The sequence below is a fragment of the Eublepharis macularius genome, chromosome 12, assembly GCF_028583425.1.
Source record: "Eublepharis macularius isolate TG4126 chromosome 12, MPM_Emac_v1.0, whole genome shotgun sequence".
Classification (NCBI taxonomy): Eukaryota; Metazoa; Chordata; class Lepidosauria; order Squamata; family Eublepharidae; genus Eublepharis; species Eublepharis macularius.
The window spans coordinates 4,024,504-4,045,450 of NC_072801.1; the positions used below are offsets into that span (position 1 = coordinate 4,024,504).

General features: G+C 50.1%; 1 protein-coding gene across 1 annotated transcript in view; it reads left to right on the forward strand.

Annotated features, from left to right (window-relative positions):
- The first annotated feature begins 9,357 nt into the window (after positions 1–9,357).
- The window catches only part of LMF1 (lipase maturation factor 1), a 236,380-nt gene continuing 224,790 nt past the window's right edge, over positions 9,358–20,947 (forward strand). The window contains exons 1-2 of the mRNA XM_054992834.1: positions 9,358–9,527; positions 13,766–14,075. Of these exons, the coding sequence (XP_054848809.1) occupies positions 9,365–9,527; positions 13,766–14,075 (473 nt within the window). The 5' untranslated portion in view covers positions 9,358–9,364. The remainder of the gene's footprint in view (positions 9,528–13,765; positions 14,076–20,947) is intronic.

Consider the following 20,947-nt stretch of genomic DNA (forward strand, 5'->3'; position numbering starts at 1 on the left):
CGGCGAGACGGGCGCCCCACGGCGGGAGAGGCGCGGCGAGACGAGGCGAGGCGGACCCTCCGCGGGGCGACCCGGCGGCGGCGGCGGCGGCGGCGCCTCCCTGCTGCTCGGCCGAAGGACCCGCTGCTGTCCGCGGCGCCCGGCAGTCCACTGCGCGCCGCACGGAGCTCTCCACACGCGCCCGCCGGCTCCGAGCTCTCCAGGCGAAGCCCCACCGCGGCGCCCGGCCACAACTTTCCTCCAGGGGGGCCGGCGGCCGCGCCCCTCCGCACTCCCGATTGGAGGCCCGGCCAGCTCATCTGCATAGGGGCGTGGCTCCGGCTTCTTAAAGCGGCAGCCTGCGGACTCTCGGCGGGGCGGGCGCCCCCCTCCCCTCCCAACGGAGAGGCGCGCGTGTGCAGCGGGGAGCCCCCCCCCCTTCGAGGCGGGAAGGGAACACCCGCTGCTGCTCGTCGCCCCCAGGAAACGGGAAGGCGTCGATGCTCGGCGCGGCCACCTGAGGAATACGCCCGCTAGAACGTGGTGGGGCAGCCTACCTAGTCAGGGTAGCAGATCCAGAGGATCGTCTCCGTAGGAGTTGCATTTAAGCATTTGAATTCTGTTCCGTGTGTTGTCCCCGGGGCAGGGGCCCGTTTTTTGCGCACGTCGCTCTGCGGAACGCTGAGCTTATTGTCGTTTCTAACTATCGCTAGCGATGGAAAGGCTCATCGTAACAAGTAACGCCGGGCGCGCGGCGCAAACTCAGTAACACGTTAGCACTGTGAGCCGCCTTGCGCCAAGAAAAAAGGCGGGGCCTAAATATTTGATTGATTGATGTCAATTATGCTCTGCCTTTCTCGCTGAGACGCAAAGCGGATGACCCGGGGCGTAACCCCCAGTTTCAGGGCTCGGAGAGTCCTTCCACGTGCCCGACGTCGAAGTCGCTGTCTGCGGAAGAACCGCGTGGGGGAGTGAAGTGGCAGGGCGTTCCGCAGAGCTCGCCTGCAGCCGCTGGCTGCGCGCCGAGATTTGGGCCAGGGCCGCCGGCGCCTCTTCTCGGCTCGCCGCGCTCTTTCGCTCTGCCCAGAGCGATGCCCTGCCGGATGCCGCGGGGGCGCCAGGCGGAGAGGCGGCTGGGCGCCTCCACGAGGTCGGAAGGCTCCCGCTCGGGTTAGGCGGCAGAGCGCGCCGTTCGCAGCACGTCGGAAGGTCCCCGCCCCGTCTCGCCTCCTAAGCGCGCCGGACTACCGGGGGAGGGACGGACCGACCGAGTCCGTTAGCCGGCGGGACACCCATCTCGACACGCCCTGATTCAGCAGAAAGGGCCACTGGCGGCGGCGGCGGGTTTACTTGCGAGTAAACATGCCGAAGCGCGGGCTTCCCGGGAAGGAGGACGAGGAAAGCGCTCGGAAAGCCGCGGGCGTGTGCGCGCCTGCAGGAAGAAAGGCTGCGATCCCCGCTGACTGCGGAACGAGCGCGCTGGACTGAGCGGGCCGCTTCGGAGCACAGAGGCCTGGCGGGCGCAGCGGGCCGCCCCTCGCCCCTCTGCTCGGCCCTTCGGGCTCCCTGCCGCTCCCATGTCTTCCAACCGACGCCCGTCCCTTGCAGAATCGGGGCGCGCGTTTGCCTGCGGCGGAGGCCGGGGCGGCCGGGCGCCGAGAGGGAGAAGGTGGCGGCAGGCTGCGACGGCACCAGGGCTGGGGCGGCGGGCAGGGGGCGGCTGGCCTCCGGCGACAGCCTGCGTGGCGTTCGGGCCGCGGCGAAGACGCTTCTGGCTCTCGGTGCGGGGGCTCGGCTCAGGCTTTGCAGACATCCCCGCGCCGCTTTCTCCAGCTCCGGCCAGCAACGCCTTCGAGACCCGCGTGGCTGTCAGAGGCCGGGCTGCCGCCTTCGCGTGGCGACGGGCTCTCCCGAGCGGGCAGCCTGGCCGTCGCGGGGCCTCGAAGGGGCCGCCGGCTCCGAGCTTGCGGATCTCGCACTACAGACCCGCAACTGCCCACAGGGCCCTCTCCAGGTTTTCTTCCCCTAGAAATCCCTCCCCCTTCCTATGAGAAAAGAGAGGAATAAAACATTGTCTTTCCAGTTTTCCTAACATCATCACTCTTTTGAGAGGCAGATTTCAAAGGAAAAGCTGTTGGTCATTAAGACTGACTAGTAAGTACTCCTCCTGAACCAGATGGGTAGCCGGGCCAGTCTGTCTGTAGCAGCAGAAAAGAGCCAGAATCCAGTAGCACCCGTAAGACTTAACAAAATTTGTGGTAGCCTTTGAGCTCTCTTGAGTCACAGCAGAGCTTATAGGTGCTCATAGTCTTAGAGGTGCTACTGGACTCCTGCTCTTTTTTACTATTCCTGAACGGTCCTCATTTTATTAGTAGCCATTCTTATTAAAAAAGAGTAATAATTTCTCTGGAGAACTGCAGCCTCCCTAACAAACCCTGGGCCCACTTTATCCAGGAGCCAGTTTAGTGCTGTGGTTAAGAGCAACAGGACTCTAGTCTGGAGAGCCGAGTTTGATCCCCCACTCCTCCACTTGAAGCCAGCTGGGTGGCCTTGGGCCTGTCACAGCTCTCTTAGAGCTCTCTCAGCCCCACCCACCTCACAGGGTGATTTGTTGTGGGGATAATAATAGCACACTTTGTAAACAGCTGTGAGTGAGCATTAAGTTGTCCTGAATGGTAGTATATAACTTGAATGTTGTTGTTGTTGTTGTTGAGTTATCCTGTTTAAACTCAGCAAGGCTGACTTCCCAGTAAACAACACCAAGGGGTTAAGAAGCCAGGAAATGCACCTGCTCTTTGCCTCTGCAGATGGAATATTATCCCTGCTTTTATGATGCCAAATATATTTGAGCCTGAGGACATAAGAAGAGCCCTGCTGGACCAACCGGACCCTGGAAGGGCTCCTTTAAACTCACCTACAGTTCCCAACAGTGGTCAGCCAAGTTCCTCCTTTAAAGCCGTCAATAGGCTCTAAACTAATAGGTCATCATGGATTTATCCAGCGGCTTTTGCAGCCATCTCAACCAGCCCCCCTCACTGTATCCCATGGCAGTAAGTTCCGCAGGTTAAATTGCACATGCTGTGAAGGAGCCATTTCTTTTGCAAGCCCTGCACTCATGTCACCTGCACTGAGTGCCTCTCTTGGCAAACCCATGCATCTATAATAACAATAACAATAATAATAATAATATTTGATTTATATACCGCCCTTCAGGACAACTTAACACCCGCTCAGAGTGGTTTACAAAGCATGCCATTATTATCCCCACAAGAAAACACCCTGTGAGGTGGGTGGGGCTGAGAGAGCTCTGAGAGAGCTGTGACTAGCCCAAGGTCACCCAGCTGGCTTCAAGTGGAGGAGTGGGGAATCAAACCCGGCTCTCCAGATTAGAGTCTTAACCACTACACCAAACCGGGTCTCAGTTTACTCAGAGGAAGGTCCCATTTTATTTAATGGGTTTTACTCCCTGGGAAGTATGGGTGAGATTGAATTCAGTGGGACTTTCTGTATGAGAAAAGGCAAATATCTTTTCTGTCTTCCTCTCTATTCATAATTTTATAGGCCTTTTCCTGAAGAATGGGATCAAAAGAATAGGCAGGTCAAGTGGAATTGAGATGCCAATTGAGCCATAAAGCGGGGGGCGGCGGCAAAGATCCCTATACCTCTTGGAAATACATTAACTTGGAAGGAAATCCAGTGCATTAATTGCCTTTGCCTTTGTCTTTTTCTTCTTCTTCTTTGGCTCCTCCATTGAAATTTAGATTGTCTTTTGGACAACAATGGATTATGACCAACGATGAGGCCGACCCCTCGTAGGTGACAGGCTGGGGCTTTTCTGGGAACTTCAGAACGTCTCTCTGTTTCTTGCTCAGCCAGATGAATCATTCCCTGCATCTGAAGCACAGCAACCAAGATCCAAGAACCGCGCAAGCAGCACCAGGCACCCGAGGGGGCTCTGAATGTGTGTTCCTTGGACAATCAACCTAAACATGGCCTCGCCCCTGCAGTGAAAACTGATTCTTGAATCAGAGAGCCAGTTTGGTGTAGTGGTTAAGAGCATGGGACTCTAAACTGGAGAGCCAGGTTTGATTCCCCCACTCCTCCACTTGAAGCCGGCTGGGTGACCTTGGGCAAGTCATGGCTCTCTGGAGCTCTCTCAGCTCCACCCACCTTACAGGGTGATTGTTGTCGTGGGGATAATAATAACATACTTTGTAAACTGTTCTCAGTGGGTGTTAAGTCATCCTGAAGGGGGGTATATAAATCGAATGTTGTTGTTATGAGAAGTGAAGTGGTGAACAGAGATAGTAAAAAGTCCAGTAGCACCTTTAAGACTCACCAACTTTATTGAGGCATAAGCTTTTGAGAACTACAGCTCTCTTTGGGCTGTGGTTCTCGAAAGCTTATGCCACAATAAAGTTGGTGAGTCTTAAAGGTGCTACTGGACTTTTTACTATTTTGCAGCTACAGACTAACATGACTATCTCCTCTGGATCTACGTTCACAGAGACGGATTGCCTCTCAACAAGGCAGTTTCATTAGATCTTGTAGTTTGAAGCCTTCTCTCTATGTGTTGCCCCCTTTTAACACCTTCTCCGCTAGGGGCCATCGCTACATCTGGTGAGACTATGAGCGCTGCAAATTAACTATGCATTGTGTGAAGAAGAGCAGTCTTTTGCCTACCCTGAAGGAGGGTGGAGTACTTGCAAGTCATAGCAGGGTTTTCAAGGCAAGAGACATTCCAAGGTGGTTTGCCATTGCCTGCCGCTGCAACCCTGGTCTTCCTTGGAGGTCTCCCATCCAGTTACAAACCAAGGCTGACCCTGCTTAGCTTCTGAGGGCTGACGAGATCAGGCTCACCTGTGCTATCCAGGTCAGGTACTGCCGTACCTAACAACTGCACTGAGTGATTTGTCTGGCGAGCCTTTTTATGTTTTCTTGGAAGCAAGACCTACCACAGCTAAATGTGAATTATGAACTATGGAGTTTCTGGTTCAAAGTTCTACTCTGCTATGGACACATTAGCAGCCTACGGTACCTGCCTGCCTCTCATCCTTAACCCATATGCAACATGGGACAGGTAATAAATACCTACCTTATAGGGTTGTTGTGACAATTACTCTGGAGTACCCAAAGCACTCAGAAAGTGCTGGCAGTTGCAAATTATTACTAATATTGATAACACATAACTTTTCATGGCCAACCATGACAGCCCAATATTCCTAGATGAGTGATTCACGAAGGGCAAGAGCATTATTACTGGTAGTGTCTCAGCTGTGGGGCCTTCTCTCGTGTGTTCTTTGCCTAGTGCAGAATCTGGTATCTCTGTGACTCTTGGATTTTCATTACCAAGCTGGCTGTTAAATTGGTGGTGGTGTTTTAAAAAGCCTGTTCTATGCCAGTTTGAAATTTTGAACAACAGCCAACAACTTTAGCCAACCAATAAATTTACAAACCCAGGTCTAATTCAGGGCCCAAGATGAATCAGCCTGGATCTGCGGCACCCTAATATTGTTACAAAATCCAGAGTGCATTTCCATCCTGACATGTCAGTCTTTGAAGCAGTTAAGTTTTAGAGGTGTCCCTGAACTTATTATTCTGGGACTCTGCCTCCAGCTTTACAAACTGGTTTCCATGGCAAAAATCCTTTCCAAATCCCTGTGAGCCACTGGGATCCTTTGTCTAGCTAGAAATTTTACAGAGGATGGGAGATAAAAATTCCTCTTTTAATATTTCCTTGCAGCTGTTCTTCTGGAGACAGACCCCCCCCTTTTCACTAGATCTTTGCAAAATATATACATTCAGTGGAGCCAGTCTCCTTGGCAGAGATTTGGCCAGCTGCCCTGAGGCTGTGCATTCGAAGACTGCCTGCATTTTGCATGGATTCTGCCACACTGGCGTGAATTTAAGGAAAGTGGTTGTCTTGAAGCCAAGCATTCCAGTATCTCAGGCTAGAACCAACTTTAATGCCAGGGCTGAGTTCTAAAACACATGGAGCTAGCAGAAAAAGAAGAGTGCCTCTGAGCATGTTTTGAGTGTTGCCCAGGGGCTGCTATGAACAAATACGGATTGTCTATCACCCCTTCTATATGGGGCCAATTTTGCCAGTTCAGTTCCCAGTACTTCAGTGGGTTTTTTGTGACCATTTGCACCCAATTTGTTAGCTTGTGTAGTCACTCCAGCTGCTATGCGGCTTTTCTGCGGCTTTGCTGGGAGTGCTTATACCCTGACTTCTTTTTAAAATCCATTTTCCAGTTGGCTGTTTCCCCATGCACACTCTTTAGTCCATCTTTTAGTGTTCCACACACTTCTGCCGCCTCCCATTCTCGGCCAACCCACTTCATTGTGATTGGCCACTGTTGTCTATTCGGCTACTTCCTTCCTCTCCCTTCCATTCCTCCTCCCGTCTTTTCTCTCCCACTTGTTTTTAATTTTTTTTAAAAAATCCAGCATAGGATCTGTGCACTGATGGGTTGAGAAGAAGAAATCCAGGAAATAGATTGATCCAGCATCCCAGCAAAGAATCGATTCATTGCATGTGGAAAAGAAAAAAAAAGGAAAGGACTGACACTGTGATGTGTCACCAATGACGGCATCAGTGACAAAAATGCCAGCAGTCATTGATCCCAAGACCTGACACATTTTAACAAAGTGCAGACTAAAAAGAACGGCACCACACTGACTAAACAGAGGTGCAAAAGGGCCCAACCAAGCCAATTCCATGCCTTTCGCTTGACTTCTGAGATACTGAGGAGTAATGTCCCCAGTGGAGAAGGAGCTTATCTCTTGTGTTACATCAGGACACCATTTTAGATTAACAATAGCCCTGTGAGGTAGATGATGTCATTCAGTCAACTGAGTTAAGATCTGAACCCAAATCTCCGCAACTATAGTCCAACCACAACACTGTGCCAGTTTTCCCACTTGGGTCTGTTCTTGCAAGAAGAAAGGCTCACTCATATATACTTTTACAAAATCCACCCCCCGCCCCAGGAAACAGCACAGTCCCTCACTGGCACCCTGAAGGGCACAGGGTAAATTTGTGCCCACTTTTGAATTGGCTGGCTTCACTACAACCTTCCCTCTGCAGCCTCCCCCGCCCCCCCCCCCCCCCCCGGCCCAAGTAATAACCTACCCAGGGCTTTTTTCTGGGAAAAGTGGTGGAACTCAGTGGGTTGCCCTCGGAGAAAATGGTCACATGGCTGGTGGCCCCGCCCCCTGATCTCCAGACAGAGGGGAGTTGAGATTGCCCTACACGCCACTGAACGGCAATCTCAACTCCCCTCTGTCTGGAGATCGGGGGGCGGGGCCACCAGCCATGTGACCATTTTCAAGAGGTTCCGGAAATCCGTTCCACTGTGTTCCTGCTGAAAAAAATCCCTGGACCTACCCATTGCAAGAAACAGATACCTCTCTGGATAGATGGCTTCTCATTTGATGTCTTAAAACAGGTAGCGTTTGATTGGGGAAATGTATCTTTGATTTCAGAAGCATTGAAGAGAGAGAGACTAGAGAAACATGGAGGAGCAAAAAGGGGGCTTGTATATTTCAGTGAGCTGGGTAGAAAACTTGGTGAAGGCTAAAACCGGAGATAAAAGTTCAAATCCTCTCTCTGCTAGGAAGCTCACTGGTGGACATTGGTCAATCACACTTTCTTATCCTTACCTACTTTACAAGGTAGGTAAGGTATCCTTGCTCCATGCTGCAAGGATAAATTGAACAAGGAACCAGGCACACATTTTTAAAAACCTTACTCCTTGGATAAATATGGCTATCTAGGATTCTGTTTTGTAGGGCTATACCCAAGTCCCCGAGAAATGGTGTGAGATTTCAAGAAACTTGTTTTGAGTCTCATGACATTCTCCAGAAGTTCCTCAACATTTCATTTTATGCAAAGTTCAGTGACGATTTAAGGATTTCAGCTTTCCTCCTGGCCAATTTTTATATGCCACTAGCCTTATGAAAATGCCTTTTTGCTTCCTGGCCCAGTCCTGGAGAAAAGCAGAGGTGGGCATTTGCCTGGTACCCAGGCTTCCGCACAACACTTTCCAGCTGTTTTCCAGATGCTGAGAAACAATGTGGAGTTTGCTGGCACTGATTTTGAAGCCTCTCCCGACAGAAACCACTGGCTTCCATTGCCTTCATATTAATTTTGGAATTAGCCTTGAGGTTTTATGGAAGGTGCAGGAGGGAGGGAGACCTGCAGTATCTCAGGACCCTGAAACAAACAAGCTATTTTTCCTGACCCCTACAATGAACTATTGTGTCCCCCCACTCCTCCCACCCCTTTCTAATCAGAACAAAACAAGTTGCAGTGATGGGAAACTGGCAGAACAAAAAGGTCATTTAGAAAGAGCCACTCTGTAGCCTGAGCAGGCCTTAATAATGTGACACCTGGTAACAAATAGATTCCTAGAGGTTATGGACCCATTCTGAGCAGCACAATATTTACTCAAATGGGATGCAGAATTGAAGGCTTCCTTTCAGGGCACTGGGCATCTGTGTGCAAGGCCTGCCTGTTTTATAGCCATGCATAACCAGTGTGGCTTTGGCAAACAAGACAATGCGCTTAGACTGGACTAACTCTGCATTGGACTGAATTGCTAGAAAACCTAAGGCCTTCCAGTCTGGCGGTATGCCACACCCCCGGTGACCCTTGCTCCATGCCCAGAACATTTAATAGATGTTAGGCTTTCACTTGTCACCGACCCTCTTGCCTAAGCAGATGACATGGATTTTTCATTCCTTGAGCATATATGCCTATGTGAGTACTAATGAGTTTGTCCCCCGTGAATTGTAGTTGGCTATTAATATATTTACTTCCTTCATTTCTCCGCTGTTTCTCTCTCCAGGAGGGACCCAAAGCAGCCGACGTTGTTCTCTTAGCCTCAATTTCATTCTCACAACGACCCTGCAAGGTCCATTAGGCAGAACGTGACTGGAGCGAGTTCGGCCACAGGGTGGGTGAATTCGCACCCGGCTCTTCCAGCCCGACTCTCTAATCACTATACCATGCTGGCTCTGCAGTTAAGACTTGTGCATAAAAGCAGCTGCTTCGAAAGTGTTTTATTCCGCTGGCAAAGCTGGGCAGAGAGAGGGGCGAGCGCAGGGCAAGAACGCGCACGGGAAGAACAGGGGCGATGCGATTCGGTGTGCAACGCACAGCGGAGGGGTCTTGCAACAGTCCGGGGCTTAGGGGCGCCCCGCGACCCAGGAGGAGGCGACTTCGCGCTCCGGCCCAGCCCGGCGGCTCTGCTGCAGCCGCGGCGGGAGCGGCGCCCCTCCGGCCTCTCCAATGGGCGCGCGCCCCGTGGCGCCTCCCCAGCGGAGCGGAGCGGAGCGGGGCGCGCATGCTCTGGCGGGCCTCTCGCCCTTCCCGGCTGCCATGGCTGCAAGCGGCGACGGCGGGCTGCGGCGGCGGCGGCGCGGGGAAGAGTCCGAGGCGCCCGGGCAGCCCGAGGCGGCGCCTGCCCCGCCGCCGGCCCTGCGCCCGGGCACCTTCTGGCTGACGCGCCTGGCGCTCCTGCGCGCCACCGCCGCTCTCTACCGTGAGTGCCGGGGCGGGGCGGGGCGGGGCCCTTCTGGCGAGAGGCCCGTCAGTCTCGCGGCCTGCGGCGGCCCCGCGGCGTGTCGTTTCAAACCGCAGGCGCGCGGCCTGCCTCCCGCGCCTGGAAACTCGGCCCAGCCAATCAGAAGTGCTGCCGGGCGAAGCCCCGCGGGGGGCGGGGGGTGGGGGGAGGCCGTGGAATTCTGCGGACGCGCCCGGGGTCGCGCTGTCCCGCGGCAGCTGAGCCGAGGCAGGACACTAAAGGACACGTGGGCGCGCAGGCACAAGGGTGGTAACCTCGCATGTCAGCGTCTCTGCAGGAAACAGCCGTGCCAAAGAAGCCCCGCTGCAGCAGGGGCACTGGGTCCTTCCCCGACTGGCTAGGCATCCTGAGGGGGGTCGCTTCAGGACGGGGACAGTATTCCCTAGTGAGGCATGCAGCTCCTGGTCCCAGCGAGCGCTGCTCCTGCAGAGCAAGGCGCTAGGAAACCCGGGTGAAGCTAGTTTCAGGTGGGTAGCTGTGTTGGTCTGTAGAGACCAGCTAGGTTTCCAGGGAAGGAGCTTTGAAGGGTCAAAGGCCCCTTCATCAGATAGGTGAAGTAAAATATGATCATATGAGAAGGAGATAAAATTATGTAGTGGGTATTTTGGCCCTAGAATAATACCTCCACTGTTCCAGACCAGGTAATTGGCAGGTCTGCTTCAATCTGCATCTTGTCTAAAGAATTTTTTTTTTAAAAAAAATTTAAAATACTTACCTATTACCTCCTCAGTGTCAAGGTGGTGTACAGAATGAAGGCGCTACCATACTTAAACATGCTGAAATGACTTTTAGAACTTTGACTTGTAATTTAATGCTTGCAAACCGCTTGCATTTTAGCCTGAAAAGAAATTTGCTCTTTTTTTTTTTGCACAAAATAAAGACATTGCAACCATGTTTGGGTTTTCAATTTTGCAGAAGAATGCTGAGTCTGTGTATGTTTAAGTTATTCATTCCTCAAGCTCCAGATTCATGAATGCTTCTGTTTATAAGACTTATAGTTTGCATCTAAATTTGGAGACGGGTGTCTGTGGTGCAAAATAGCCCCCCCCCCCCGGAAATGCTCTTGGGTTGAAGGGTCAGTTGGTGGCTTCAGGCACATTTCTGGTGTCCATGTGTGAAACGTGGCTTGGTTTTCACTGCAAGTGTTGTGCCTTTTGCTATGTTGTTGGTCTTTAGATTCAAGTTAACACCAGATTTCTTCATTTGTTCAAAGAGAGGGTTAAAAGAAGCAGCACATCACCAGAAAGTTTTGGATTTCGCGTCTGAATTTTCCCCAGACATGAAGAATGGAAGTCTTTCCTCTCTTACCATGAAAAGCTAGAGAAGATAAGGAAGGAGACAGGGCCAAATCCTGTGATTCGGGCAAGCTGCTGTGGTGGGCCTGCTGACTTCACATGTTGGCCAATACGCCCTCACTTTTGAAAAAAGGGTATCTTGCTGATGACTTTTGCATGCTTAAAATAAAATGCATGTTTGCTAGTCACTGGGTCTGAGTGTGCCTTTACGGTCAGAACAGTTAGTGGGAAAACAAAAGGCATCGAGGATTCAATTGGAGACATTCTAGCTTGCCTTTTCAAGACCTAGACAAGCGGGCAGGTGGTGTGAACCTATAGTGTTTGTGCAGTCATCCCCCCCCCCCCGCCATCAATCACTCACAGGCAGGGCTTTTTTTCAGCAGGAAGGTGGTGGAATGGCATTCCGGCACCTCTTGAAAATGGTCACATGGCTGGTGGCCCCGCCCCCTGATCTCCAGACAGAGGGGAGTTGAGATTGCCGGCGCGGAGGGCCATCTCAACTCCCCTCTGTCTGGAGATCAGGGGGCAGGGCCACCAGCCATGTGACCATTTTCTCCGAGGGCAACCCACTGAGTTCCACCATCTCTTTTCCCAGAAAAAAAGCACTGCTCGCAGGCTTGTTCTTTGTTTAACACAGCTTTAAGCCTTGATGGTCAGTGAGGAGGAACGGCCACAGTCTCTAGGAGTCCCATCTCTCTCTTCAGGTCACCTGAGGTTCCGTTTCTAATTATTGTCCCTGGTATTGGGCAAAGAGGACTGGTTATAGAAATTGCTCCTGTACTGACCACCTTGGTGCCTGACAGCTGTCTGTGGGCTGGCGGATCTGGTCCCAGCTTGTGTGTCCTAGTTCTGGCCCACCACGTCTTGTCAGGAGCAGCTCAATGTTTCTTAGCTACCATGATGCCTGTGGGGCGCCCTCAGCATGTCATTAGTCCTGTTCAAAGAGTAAGTTGTACTTTTGATCTGGTGCTTGCTATCAAGCAACCGGCTCTTGCTCTGCTGTTTCTTTGTTGTGGACAGACATGGGCTGGATGAGGCTTCATAAACCAAAGCTTAGCCCAGACAAAATGGGAGGTGCTGTTGGTAGGGCCTTCTGTGGATGGCGTGGAGTGCCTGATCCAGATAGGGTTTCCCCCTTAAGGAGCAGGTTCACTTGCTGGGGGAGATCTCCGATTTGTCCTTAGTTTTGTCTGCGTGCGTAGCATGTATGCCTTGAAATATTTTTTATCAATTTACACCAATTGCATCTCTTCTGGAAAAGGGGCTTCCTTTGCACAGTTCTCTGGCTGAGTCAAAGTCAAGGTTTCTGCAAAGTGCTTTTATTTGAAACTGCCTCTTGGAAGCTTCAGTCGGTTCCAAATATTGCATTGTGACCACTGAAGGGATGGACCCCTGCAAACCTGTTACCCTCATGAAGCAGGAGTGATGCTGGCTTCTAGATGGTTGCCAGGCGCAATTCCTGATGCTGGTTTTGACTTATAACCAGTTTGGGGGTTCCTTCTTGGTGCTGGCCCCTGGTATACGCAAAGATGGTATACGCAAAGATACACAAAGATGCGTGGGGTGAAAGCGATGTGTCTTGGACTATTTGGTCACAGGGCTTTGGGCAGTTTTGAAGCCATGGAATTCTGTCAAGCGAATACTTGAGAATTGGAACCTCTTTAGCTTGGACCAATATGTGAATCGTTCTCTCCAAATTGTGCCACTTTTTCAAACTGCAGCTGGGTACTCTTTACATCTCTGTGTAAATAAAGGACATGCTTCTTTTTCTCCAGTTCGGGTAGGGTGTATATATTTCCCCCCTAGTTCACTCATCCCTCGCTTACTTTTGCAAACAGGCCAGAGGTCTAATTTGGACTCCTTGGCACCCGTGAGCAGTGAGGTGGCGGGGCAGCAATTCTGAGGTGAAGTTTGATTAGCACCTTAAGAAAAGCTGCCCAGCAAATTGCAGTTTTAATCAAGGCAAAGGAGATTGTGGGAGAGAATTTTTTATTTTTATCCCAGGTAGGGATATTAGGTGGGACTTGTGTGGGTTTAGGAGTGTTATAAAGGCCTGGGGGCAACAGGCGGGGTGTTTGAGCTGACAGAGGCCTGGGCAGATGAGCTAACTGCCTGCTTGTTTGCCCAGGGCATGGTTGGGTAGTGTCTAGGTAAGGACAGAGGTTGAATAGCAAGAGGTAATTTCAGAGTTCCATTTCTCGTCCTTTTCCTGTTTGTTGATATTTTACATAGGGATGTGCCCAGGGCGTTTTTTTCTGGGAAAAGAGGTGGTGGAACTCAGTGGGTTGCCCTCGGAGAAAACAGTCACATGGCTGGTGGCCCCGCCCCCTGATCTCCAGACAGAGGGGAGTTTAGACTGCCGCAGTGTGGAGGGCCATCTCAACTCCCCTCTGTCTGGAGCTCAGGGGGCGGGGCCACCAGCCATGTGACCATTTTCAATTGGTTCCGGAACTCCATTCCACCGCGTTCCTGCTGAAAAAAAGCCCTGGATGTGCTCTTGTTCATATGCTAGTGTGACATTCTGGCCATTTTCCTTTGTGGAAGACTCCAAATTCATTTGTGTCTTTGCTGCCAGTTTTATGTTATGACGCTCATGTGCCATTGACACACAAACTACTTTCGAAGATTGCATAATGGGAAAAATTTTCATGCAAGGAAATGGCAGATTGCACGGAAATAAAGAATTGCCACTGGTTTGATTGGCACAAAGAGAAAACCAAAACAAAAGAAGGATATTCCGGGAGCCAAACTGGAAACTCCGAGACGGTTCCCAGCAGTGTGTGTCGCATGATCTCCCCTCTATTACTCTTCCTGTGGCTTCATGTGATGCATCCTTTAAGTTTACTGTTTGGGGTAAAGTGTTCCAAATCATTCACAATTCCCTTTTTTGTCCCCTTGCAGTTGTAGCTTTTTTGGTGGCTTATCACCAAAACAAGCCACTGATTGGTGATAAAGGCCTTCTTCCTGGCAAGCTGTATTTGGAGAACATCAAGCACTATTTCAAAGGGAAGATAAACTTGGAGGCTTTAAGCTACGCCCCAACTCTCATCTGGTTCCTGGACTGGTCCAACATGGATGGCATCCTGGATGGCTTTGCCTTGACAGGCTTGGCAATTGCAGCATTCATCTTGGTCACCGGCTGTGCCAACATGATTCTCATGACTGCCCTGTGGGTCCTCTACCTGTCACTGATTAACATTGGACAGATCTGGTGAGTTCGTTATCTTATTTGAAGAACTTACTTTGTGCCGTTGTGTCCCTGGACACTCGAGGCTCTGTATGGTGACATTTAAAACAACAATGCAAAAACAGTAAGAATAAACATGGAGAAAGAGAAAATGGAAACCTTGCCCTTGGAAAAGGTTCCAAGGAAAATACTGGTGTGGAAGAAAAGGGAGTGCCACGTCATAAGCAGTGAGGGGATTTGCATGCTGAGTCTTGATTAGAGAGGAGCCACTCTTAAGAAGGCCCTGTCCCAGATGCTAGCGGTTCTTTTCTGAAAGGTCAGATCTTGGAAGATTTGAAAGATCAGGGACGTTCGTGTGGACCATGATTCCCTTTGCATAACCTATATCATGTTGTTTGTTCCTGAGCAATGAAATGTGTGGCCTGACCCTATGCTTACTTGGAAGTAAGTCCTGCTGTACTCACTGGGGTTTACTTCCAAAACCCCAGTGAGTACCCCAGTCTTTTATTTCCTCTGTTGTTCAAACTTCAGGGTACCATGTAGGACTTCAGAGCTTTCTAACTGGGGTCAGTGCCGGATCCAGGGTTGCCCACGCCTGGGCGCGCGCGCGCGCTCCCCACACTGTGTGATCACGCAGGGCGGACGGAAGCAGCGAACAGGGCTGAGAAGCCGCCCGCCCCATTCGCCTCCCCGCAGGCGAATGGCGCGGGGGGCTTCGCAGCCCCTTGCGCTGCTTTCGTCTGCCCCGCAGGACAGGGGGCAGCCGGCTTGCTGCGCACCCCCTGCCCTGCAGGGCAGGCAAAAGGCAGTGTAGGGGGCTGTGAGGCTGCCCACGCTGCTGCCTGCGCGCTCCGTCAGCTGGAAGCTGCTCCCGGCGCCCCCTCCCTGGCGGCGCCAGGGGCAGACTACCCCCCTGCCCCCCCCAGATCCGGCCCTAACTGGGGTAGGCAGGATAGCATGAATGACAGCTCAGACCTTGTGAATGTGGGTTGATGTCGTTGCCTGCTTGTGCTCTGTGCAGATGTTTAACTCTTGTCACACGCAGATTCCAGTGGTGCTCTGGTTTCCACTAGAACAGGAGATGGTTAAGCTTCCTGCCTTCTGAGTCCTATTTCCGAAGCAGGAGAGCTTGTTTTGCCATTATGGATCTTCCCAATAAGCTGTCTAAGAACCTTAAACTTATCCCTGCAGAAGTTTGAAAGATCTCTGAGTTATCACGGTTTGTTTGCAGCTCAGAGTTTTGCAAGCAACCCCGAGTAGAAACTTATCACTTGCTGTATTGTCGAAGGCTTTCACGGCCGGAGAACGATGGTTGTTGTGGATTTTCCGGAAAATCCACAACAGCTATCACTTGCTGGTTGGCTGCAGTACACCAGGCTTGCTGACCCTATTCCATGGTTATCTTCCTGAATGGGTGCAGAAATTGAGCTTCAGCTTGTTCAGTGGCAAGGATTATGTTCGGAAACCCTGTGGTTTGAATAAATCTCCTGTGGTATTTGAGACCAGATTGTGTTTGTGTTTAACTTTGGTTTACTGGTTCCACCTTTTTTGTACAATGAACAAATTTGGCAGGTGATTTATGGTAAACGGTTAGCTTTTACTAAGAGTTGGGGAGCAAAATTGATTTGCAAGGAGGAAGAGGTTATGAGGTGGAGAAAATAAGGTGTTGCCTTCAATTCTTCTCAGTTCTACTGGCTGCATAAATTATATTAAATGGGGAAATTGGGTTAATGTTGTCCAGAAGTGTGAATTGGATATCAGAGTGGCTCATTGCTGCAGATCAGTCGGCCATGGGTATATTTTCTCTACAGATTCTCTGTAACGGGTCACTGGATGGCCAAAACTGTGTCGTTTTTCTGCATTTACACTGTGACAGTCAGGTGCTCAGATATGGTTGCAGGTTGATTTTTTCATTGTTTTTGTGGATATTTGGGTGAAGTGGTGCTGAGATTTCTTTCTTTTTAAAAATTGGCTCTAACTGGAAAATGGCTTATGGTGAAACAGCCATTTGAGGATGGGCAGTTCTCTGACATTTACCCAGCTGCAGTCAGGCTGTCTGAAATCCCCTACCCTGAATGTAGCCATGGAAAGGAGTGTTGTTTTGAATGAGAGGTTGATTGGGCCGCCTTCGTCCATCAGATCATCAAACTATACTCGAGTGCTTAGTGCCCCAGTTGCTTAGTAAGACAGGACTGGCCACAGCAATAAAGTGTACTTAGAAGCAAGTAGGGAGGCGGGACGCAGCCAGAGCCTGAGCAGTACTGTTGGGGGCTAGTGCTGTTCCAGCCCAAGAACAAAACCGAACACGTTGGGTTTTGCTCTCATTCTGTCAGCCATTCCTTGGTCCTGTCCCCCTCAACTTGTCTGGCTGCCTCCTTGTCTTTTCGTTACACACCTGGGACCAACAGGCACATGTGAAAAGGTCCAGTCACACGAAGATCCAGGTCTTTCTTCTGAAGAGACTGCAGAGCATGAGGGGCATGGAGTGTCCCCAGTTGCAAGCTGTAGCAGGACTAGTATATGTAGTTTGCACACAGTTCAGGTTCAATATCATTGTAAGGTTCTGCCAAGTAGCTCTCAAAGACTTCACTGCATGAGTCCAGGAACTGTATGAGTTTAAGTAATGTTATTGATAAGCTGCTAGGATCATTCCATATCACATTCCTTTCCAGGAATGGCGTTTCACTACGAGCACATAACATATACAGGATTCTAAGCACAGCCTAATCCCCAGAGTCCCCACCCCCTGCAGGAAACAGCTAGCTAAGTTCAACAGGTGAGCAGCAGGTCAAAGCAGAGATGATGTGTTAGAACACTCCAAGGCTGATGATCAGGGGTCTGGAGACTGAGCCCTACGAGGAAAGGCTGAGGGCCTTGGGAATGTTTAGTTTGGAGAAGAGGAGATTGAGGGGTGACGTGATTGCTGTCTTCAAGTATTTGAAAGGCTGTCATTTGGACGAGGGCAAGAAGCTGTTGGCAGCAGAGGATAGGATTTGAAGCAATGGGCTTAAATTGCACGCAGAAAGGTACCAGCTGGATAGTAGGAAAAACTTTTCCACGGTCAGAGTAGTTCAAAAGTGGAATCAGCTGCCTAGGGAGGTGGTGAGCTCCCCCTCACTGGCAGTTTTCAAGAAGAGGCTGGATGAATCTTTGTCAGAGGTGCTTTAGGCTGATCCTGCACTGGGCAGGGGGTTGGACTAGAAGGCCTGTATGGCCCCTTCCAACTCTATGATTCTATGAAGGCCACGAGGCCCAGCTTCTCAGGTGAAAGAGAAACCACAGAGATAACAGCAGACTTTCACATTCCAAGCAGAGAACAGCTTCAGCTTTTAACATCGGAGTCAAACAGTATCAAACAGTACACAGGCCTTGCAGAGTATAAGCAATACACAGGACCTTGAAGGGTATGACAGGAGACATCCTGCCCCCTCAAAGCTTAACCCCCGCCCCCTTGTCTGGGTTTTTCCTGTGAAAGGCTTTAACCAATTTTTCTGCATTAACGTCAGTGGACTTAACCCATTCAGCCTGGTTTTTGGCAAAATGCTTCCACTGAATCAAATAAAACAACACACCCCTTTTCCATTTAGAGTCCAGTATCTGTTCAACTTCATGGTGCGGTTGGCTCCTAATCACGTTAGGAGGCGGGGCCACCGGCTCCGAATGCCGCTTGTCCAAGGTCTCTTTTGAGTAAGCTAAAATGAAAAACAGGATGTACATGTTTCAGGTTTTTAGGCAGGTCAAGTTCAACAGTGACATCGTTAATCAAACGAATTACTTTAAAAGGCCCTAAATATTTCCAGCCCAGTTTTTTACTTGGTTGCTCCCCCTTGAGGTTCTTAATCGAGATGTGGACCTTATCTCCAGGTTTCAGGCCCCAGGGAAGGGAGCGTTTCTTGTCTGCCTGGTTCTTATAATCCAGTTTAGTCTTTTCCAAAGTCTGTTTCAATAAGTTCCATTGAGCCTTACTCTTCGACTATTCTGTTAAATCCGCTCCCCCCCTTCTGCCTGGACGTTATCACCCAACAAGGACATTGGTTTTCCCTCAAATCTCTGGGTCACTTGGAATGGAGATGTCCCAATAAAACTGTGTGTCAAGATGCTGGCATCATCCGCCATATCTATACCAGCGGGCGGGGGGGGGGGGGTTGGGGCTGGAGGTTATGATGTTATGATTATCTGTTGCCGCTGTGTTTCTTCACTCTCTTACACTGTGCTTGCTCTTAGCCACTGGGAAAGGAGCCCACATAACCTCGAACCCCTGTGTGTCCTCCCCTGTGCAGATAGTTCCCAGCAGAATTAGCCAGCCTCTAGGAAGGGGGGGGGGGAATGTTAGCCTGTAAGTGATATATGTTCTTGATATTTGGTTGTGCCTCATTCCTGACAATGAACTGCGTAAGATCCTGATACTAGCAACTTTTCAATAAAGCTCTTTTAACCCAGTGGAGTCTTTTGGAAAGCTACTTGGCAAATCCTTACAGTGTGGATGCTATTATTATAACAATACTCAGCGTAGGGCAGGAAATTGACCCAATCATCTTGGTGATAATTAATGTTACATCTCAGAAACTGCTCCAAAATCTGATTACTACGTTCTGTTTGCCCATCGGTTTCTGGGTGTTGTGCTGAACTGAGCCCTTGTTCAATTCCTGTCACTTTCATAAGCTCCTTCCAAAATTTGGCAGTGAACTGGCTCCCACGATTTGAAATCACCTTCTCGGGGAAAGAATGTAAATGCACCACATTCTGCATAAAAAGGGTAGCCAGTTTTTTAGCTGTAGGCAACTTAGAACACGGCACAAAGTTGGCTTGCTTGGAAAACAAACAAATTACTACCAAGATCACAGTTTTCCCTTTGCTAAGGGGAAGATCTGTGATAAAGTCTGTAGAAACCATAGCCCAGGGTCTGGATGGGGTCTCCAGCAGTTGCAACAGTCCTGGGGGCTTCCCTCCCCGCTTCTTTCCCATCAAACATATCTGACAGGAGGTCATGTATTGAGAGATATCTTTTCTCATACCTGGCCACCAGAATGGCCTCTGAGCTAAATGCAAAGTTTTCACAAATCCAAAATGTCCGGCCAGTTTGTCATTGTGACGTTTCTTTAGCATCTCTCCCCCAAAGGCCTTCTGGCACGTACAGTTTGCCATTTCTATACCAGCATCCGTCCTCCCCCTTCACCAGAGGATCTTGCAATCCCTCCTCCCCCTCCTTTTCCAGTTCCACCTTGGTTTTCTCTATCCAAGGGTGGGGCAGGGTAGAGCTCCAAGGGTGGAGTTCATGCACTTGCCGTCACATCATTACTGCCCCTCCCAGCTGGGTCTGTGTGAACATAGTGTCAGTAATCTCCTCTCTATGGCTTTCTTGTTGTGAGAGGCGGGACAAGGCGTCTGCTAAGAAGTTTGAGGACCTGGGGAGGTGCTTGAGGGTGAACTGAAACTTTGAAAAGAACTGCGCCCACCAGAGCTGTTTCATGACCAATCTGCGGGGTGATTGGAGAGCCTCTAGATTTTTGTGGTTTGTCCACGCTTCAAAAGGTACCTTTGCTCCCTCTAACCAATGCCTCCAGGTTGACATGGCTAGTTTAACAGCTGCTGCTACTTTGTCCCACACGGACCAGTTTCTCTCAGTCTCAGAAAACGTGCGAGAAACATAAGCACAGGGGTGTAATTTTCCGTCCTCCCCCTCCTGTAAAATCACCCCTCCCATGGCTGTATCGCTAGCATCCACCTGCACAATGAACTTTTTTTGTTTTCATCTGGGTGACACATCTTGGTTTCTCAAACGCCTGTTGGTATTCATCTGACCAGGGTAGTTTGGCACTCTCCTTCACACCGTCCGAGCCCTTCCCCCGGTTTTCAGCAGGTCAGTCAACGGCAGTGCAGTCTGGGCAAAGTTCTTAACGAAAGGTCTGTAAAAGTTGGCAAAGCTCAGGAATGATTGGAGTTGCCATCTGGTTTTTGGGGCTTCCCACCCCAACACATCTTGGACCTTGACGGGGTCCATCTGCAGCCCTCTTTGGGAGACCTGATAGCCCAGGAAATCAAGTTCCTCCCTGTGAAACTCACATTTGGACAACTTGGCAAACAGTTTATTGTCATACAGAGTGCTCAGCACTTCTCTTACTAGCTTCACATGCTCCTTGTAATTGTCAGAATAAATCAAAACATCATCAATATAAACAACCACACCTTTTTACAGGTACTTATGTAGCACTTTGTTAATCAGGTTCATAAAAACTCCTGCCCCCCGAAGCCTGAATGGCATAACTAAATATTCAAACTGTCTCGGGGGGTGTTGAAGGTGGTTTTCCATTCGTCGTCCTTCTTTTTTTTTTATAATTTTTTTTTATTTTTCATAACTACAAAACACTACACAACACTACACAAGACTATCACAAGGAAAGGGGAGAGGGAAGGGACAAAGGGGGGTGGAAAAAGAAAAAAAGAAAAAAAGGGGGGGGAATGAACTACAAACACTAAACACTACACTTCAATGTTTCCCTTCATACTGTCATAATACAAAAATAGCTCCATAGGATAATGATGGAGTGGTTAATCATACAGAGAATAAACATTTCAAATTCTGATTAAACTTTCCTCCCCCTTCTAGGTCCCGGACGCAGTTCTCTCTGTGCAACCGCTGTTGCGGTGCTCTCCTCCTCCTCCCCCCCCCTCCGGTTCCTCCTTTTCTTCGTTCTCGGTGCAGCAGAGTTCTGGGTTTTTATTCTCAAAATCCTTTAGTTGATCTTCTGATAATATCTTATAGGCCTGATCTTTATATCTGAACCATATTCCTTCCGGGAATAACCATTTGTACTTTATTCCATGGTCCCTCAGAAGAGCTGCAAACTTTTTATATTTAAAACGCCGTTTCCGGACTAGAAATGGAACGTCCTTCA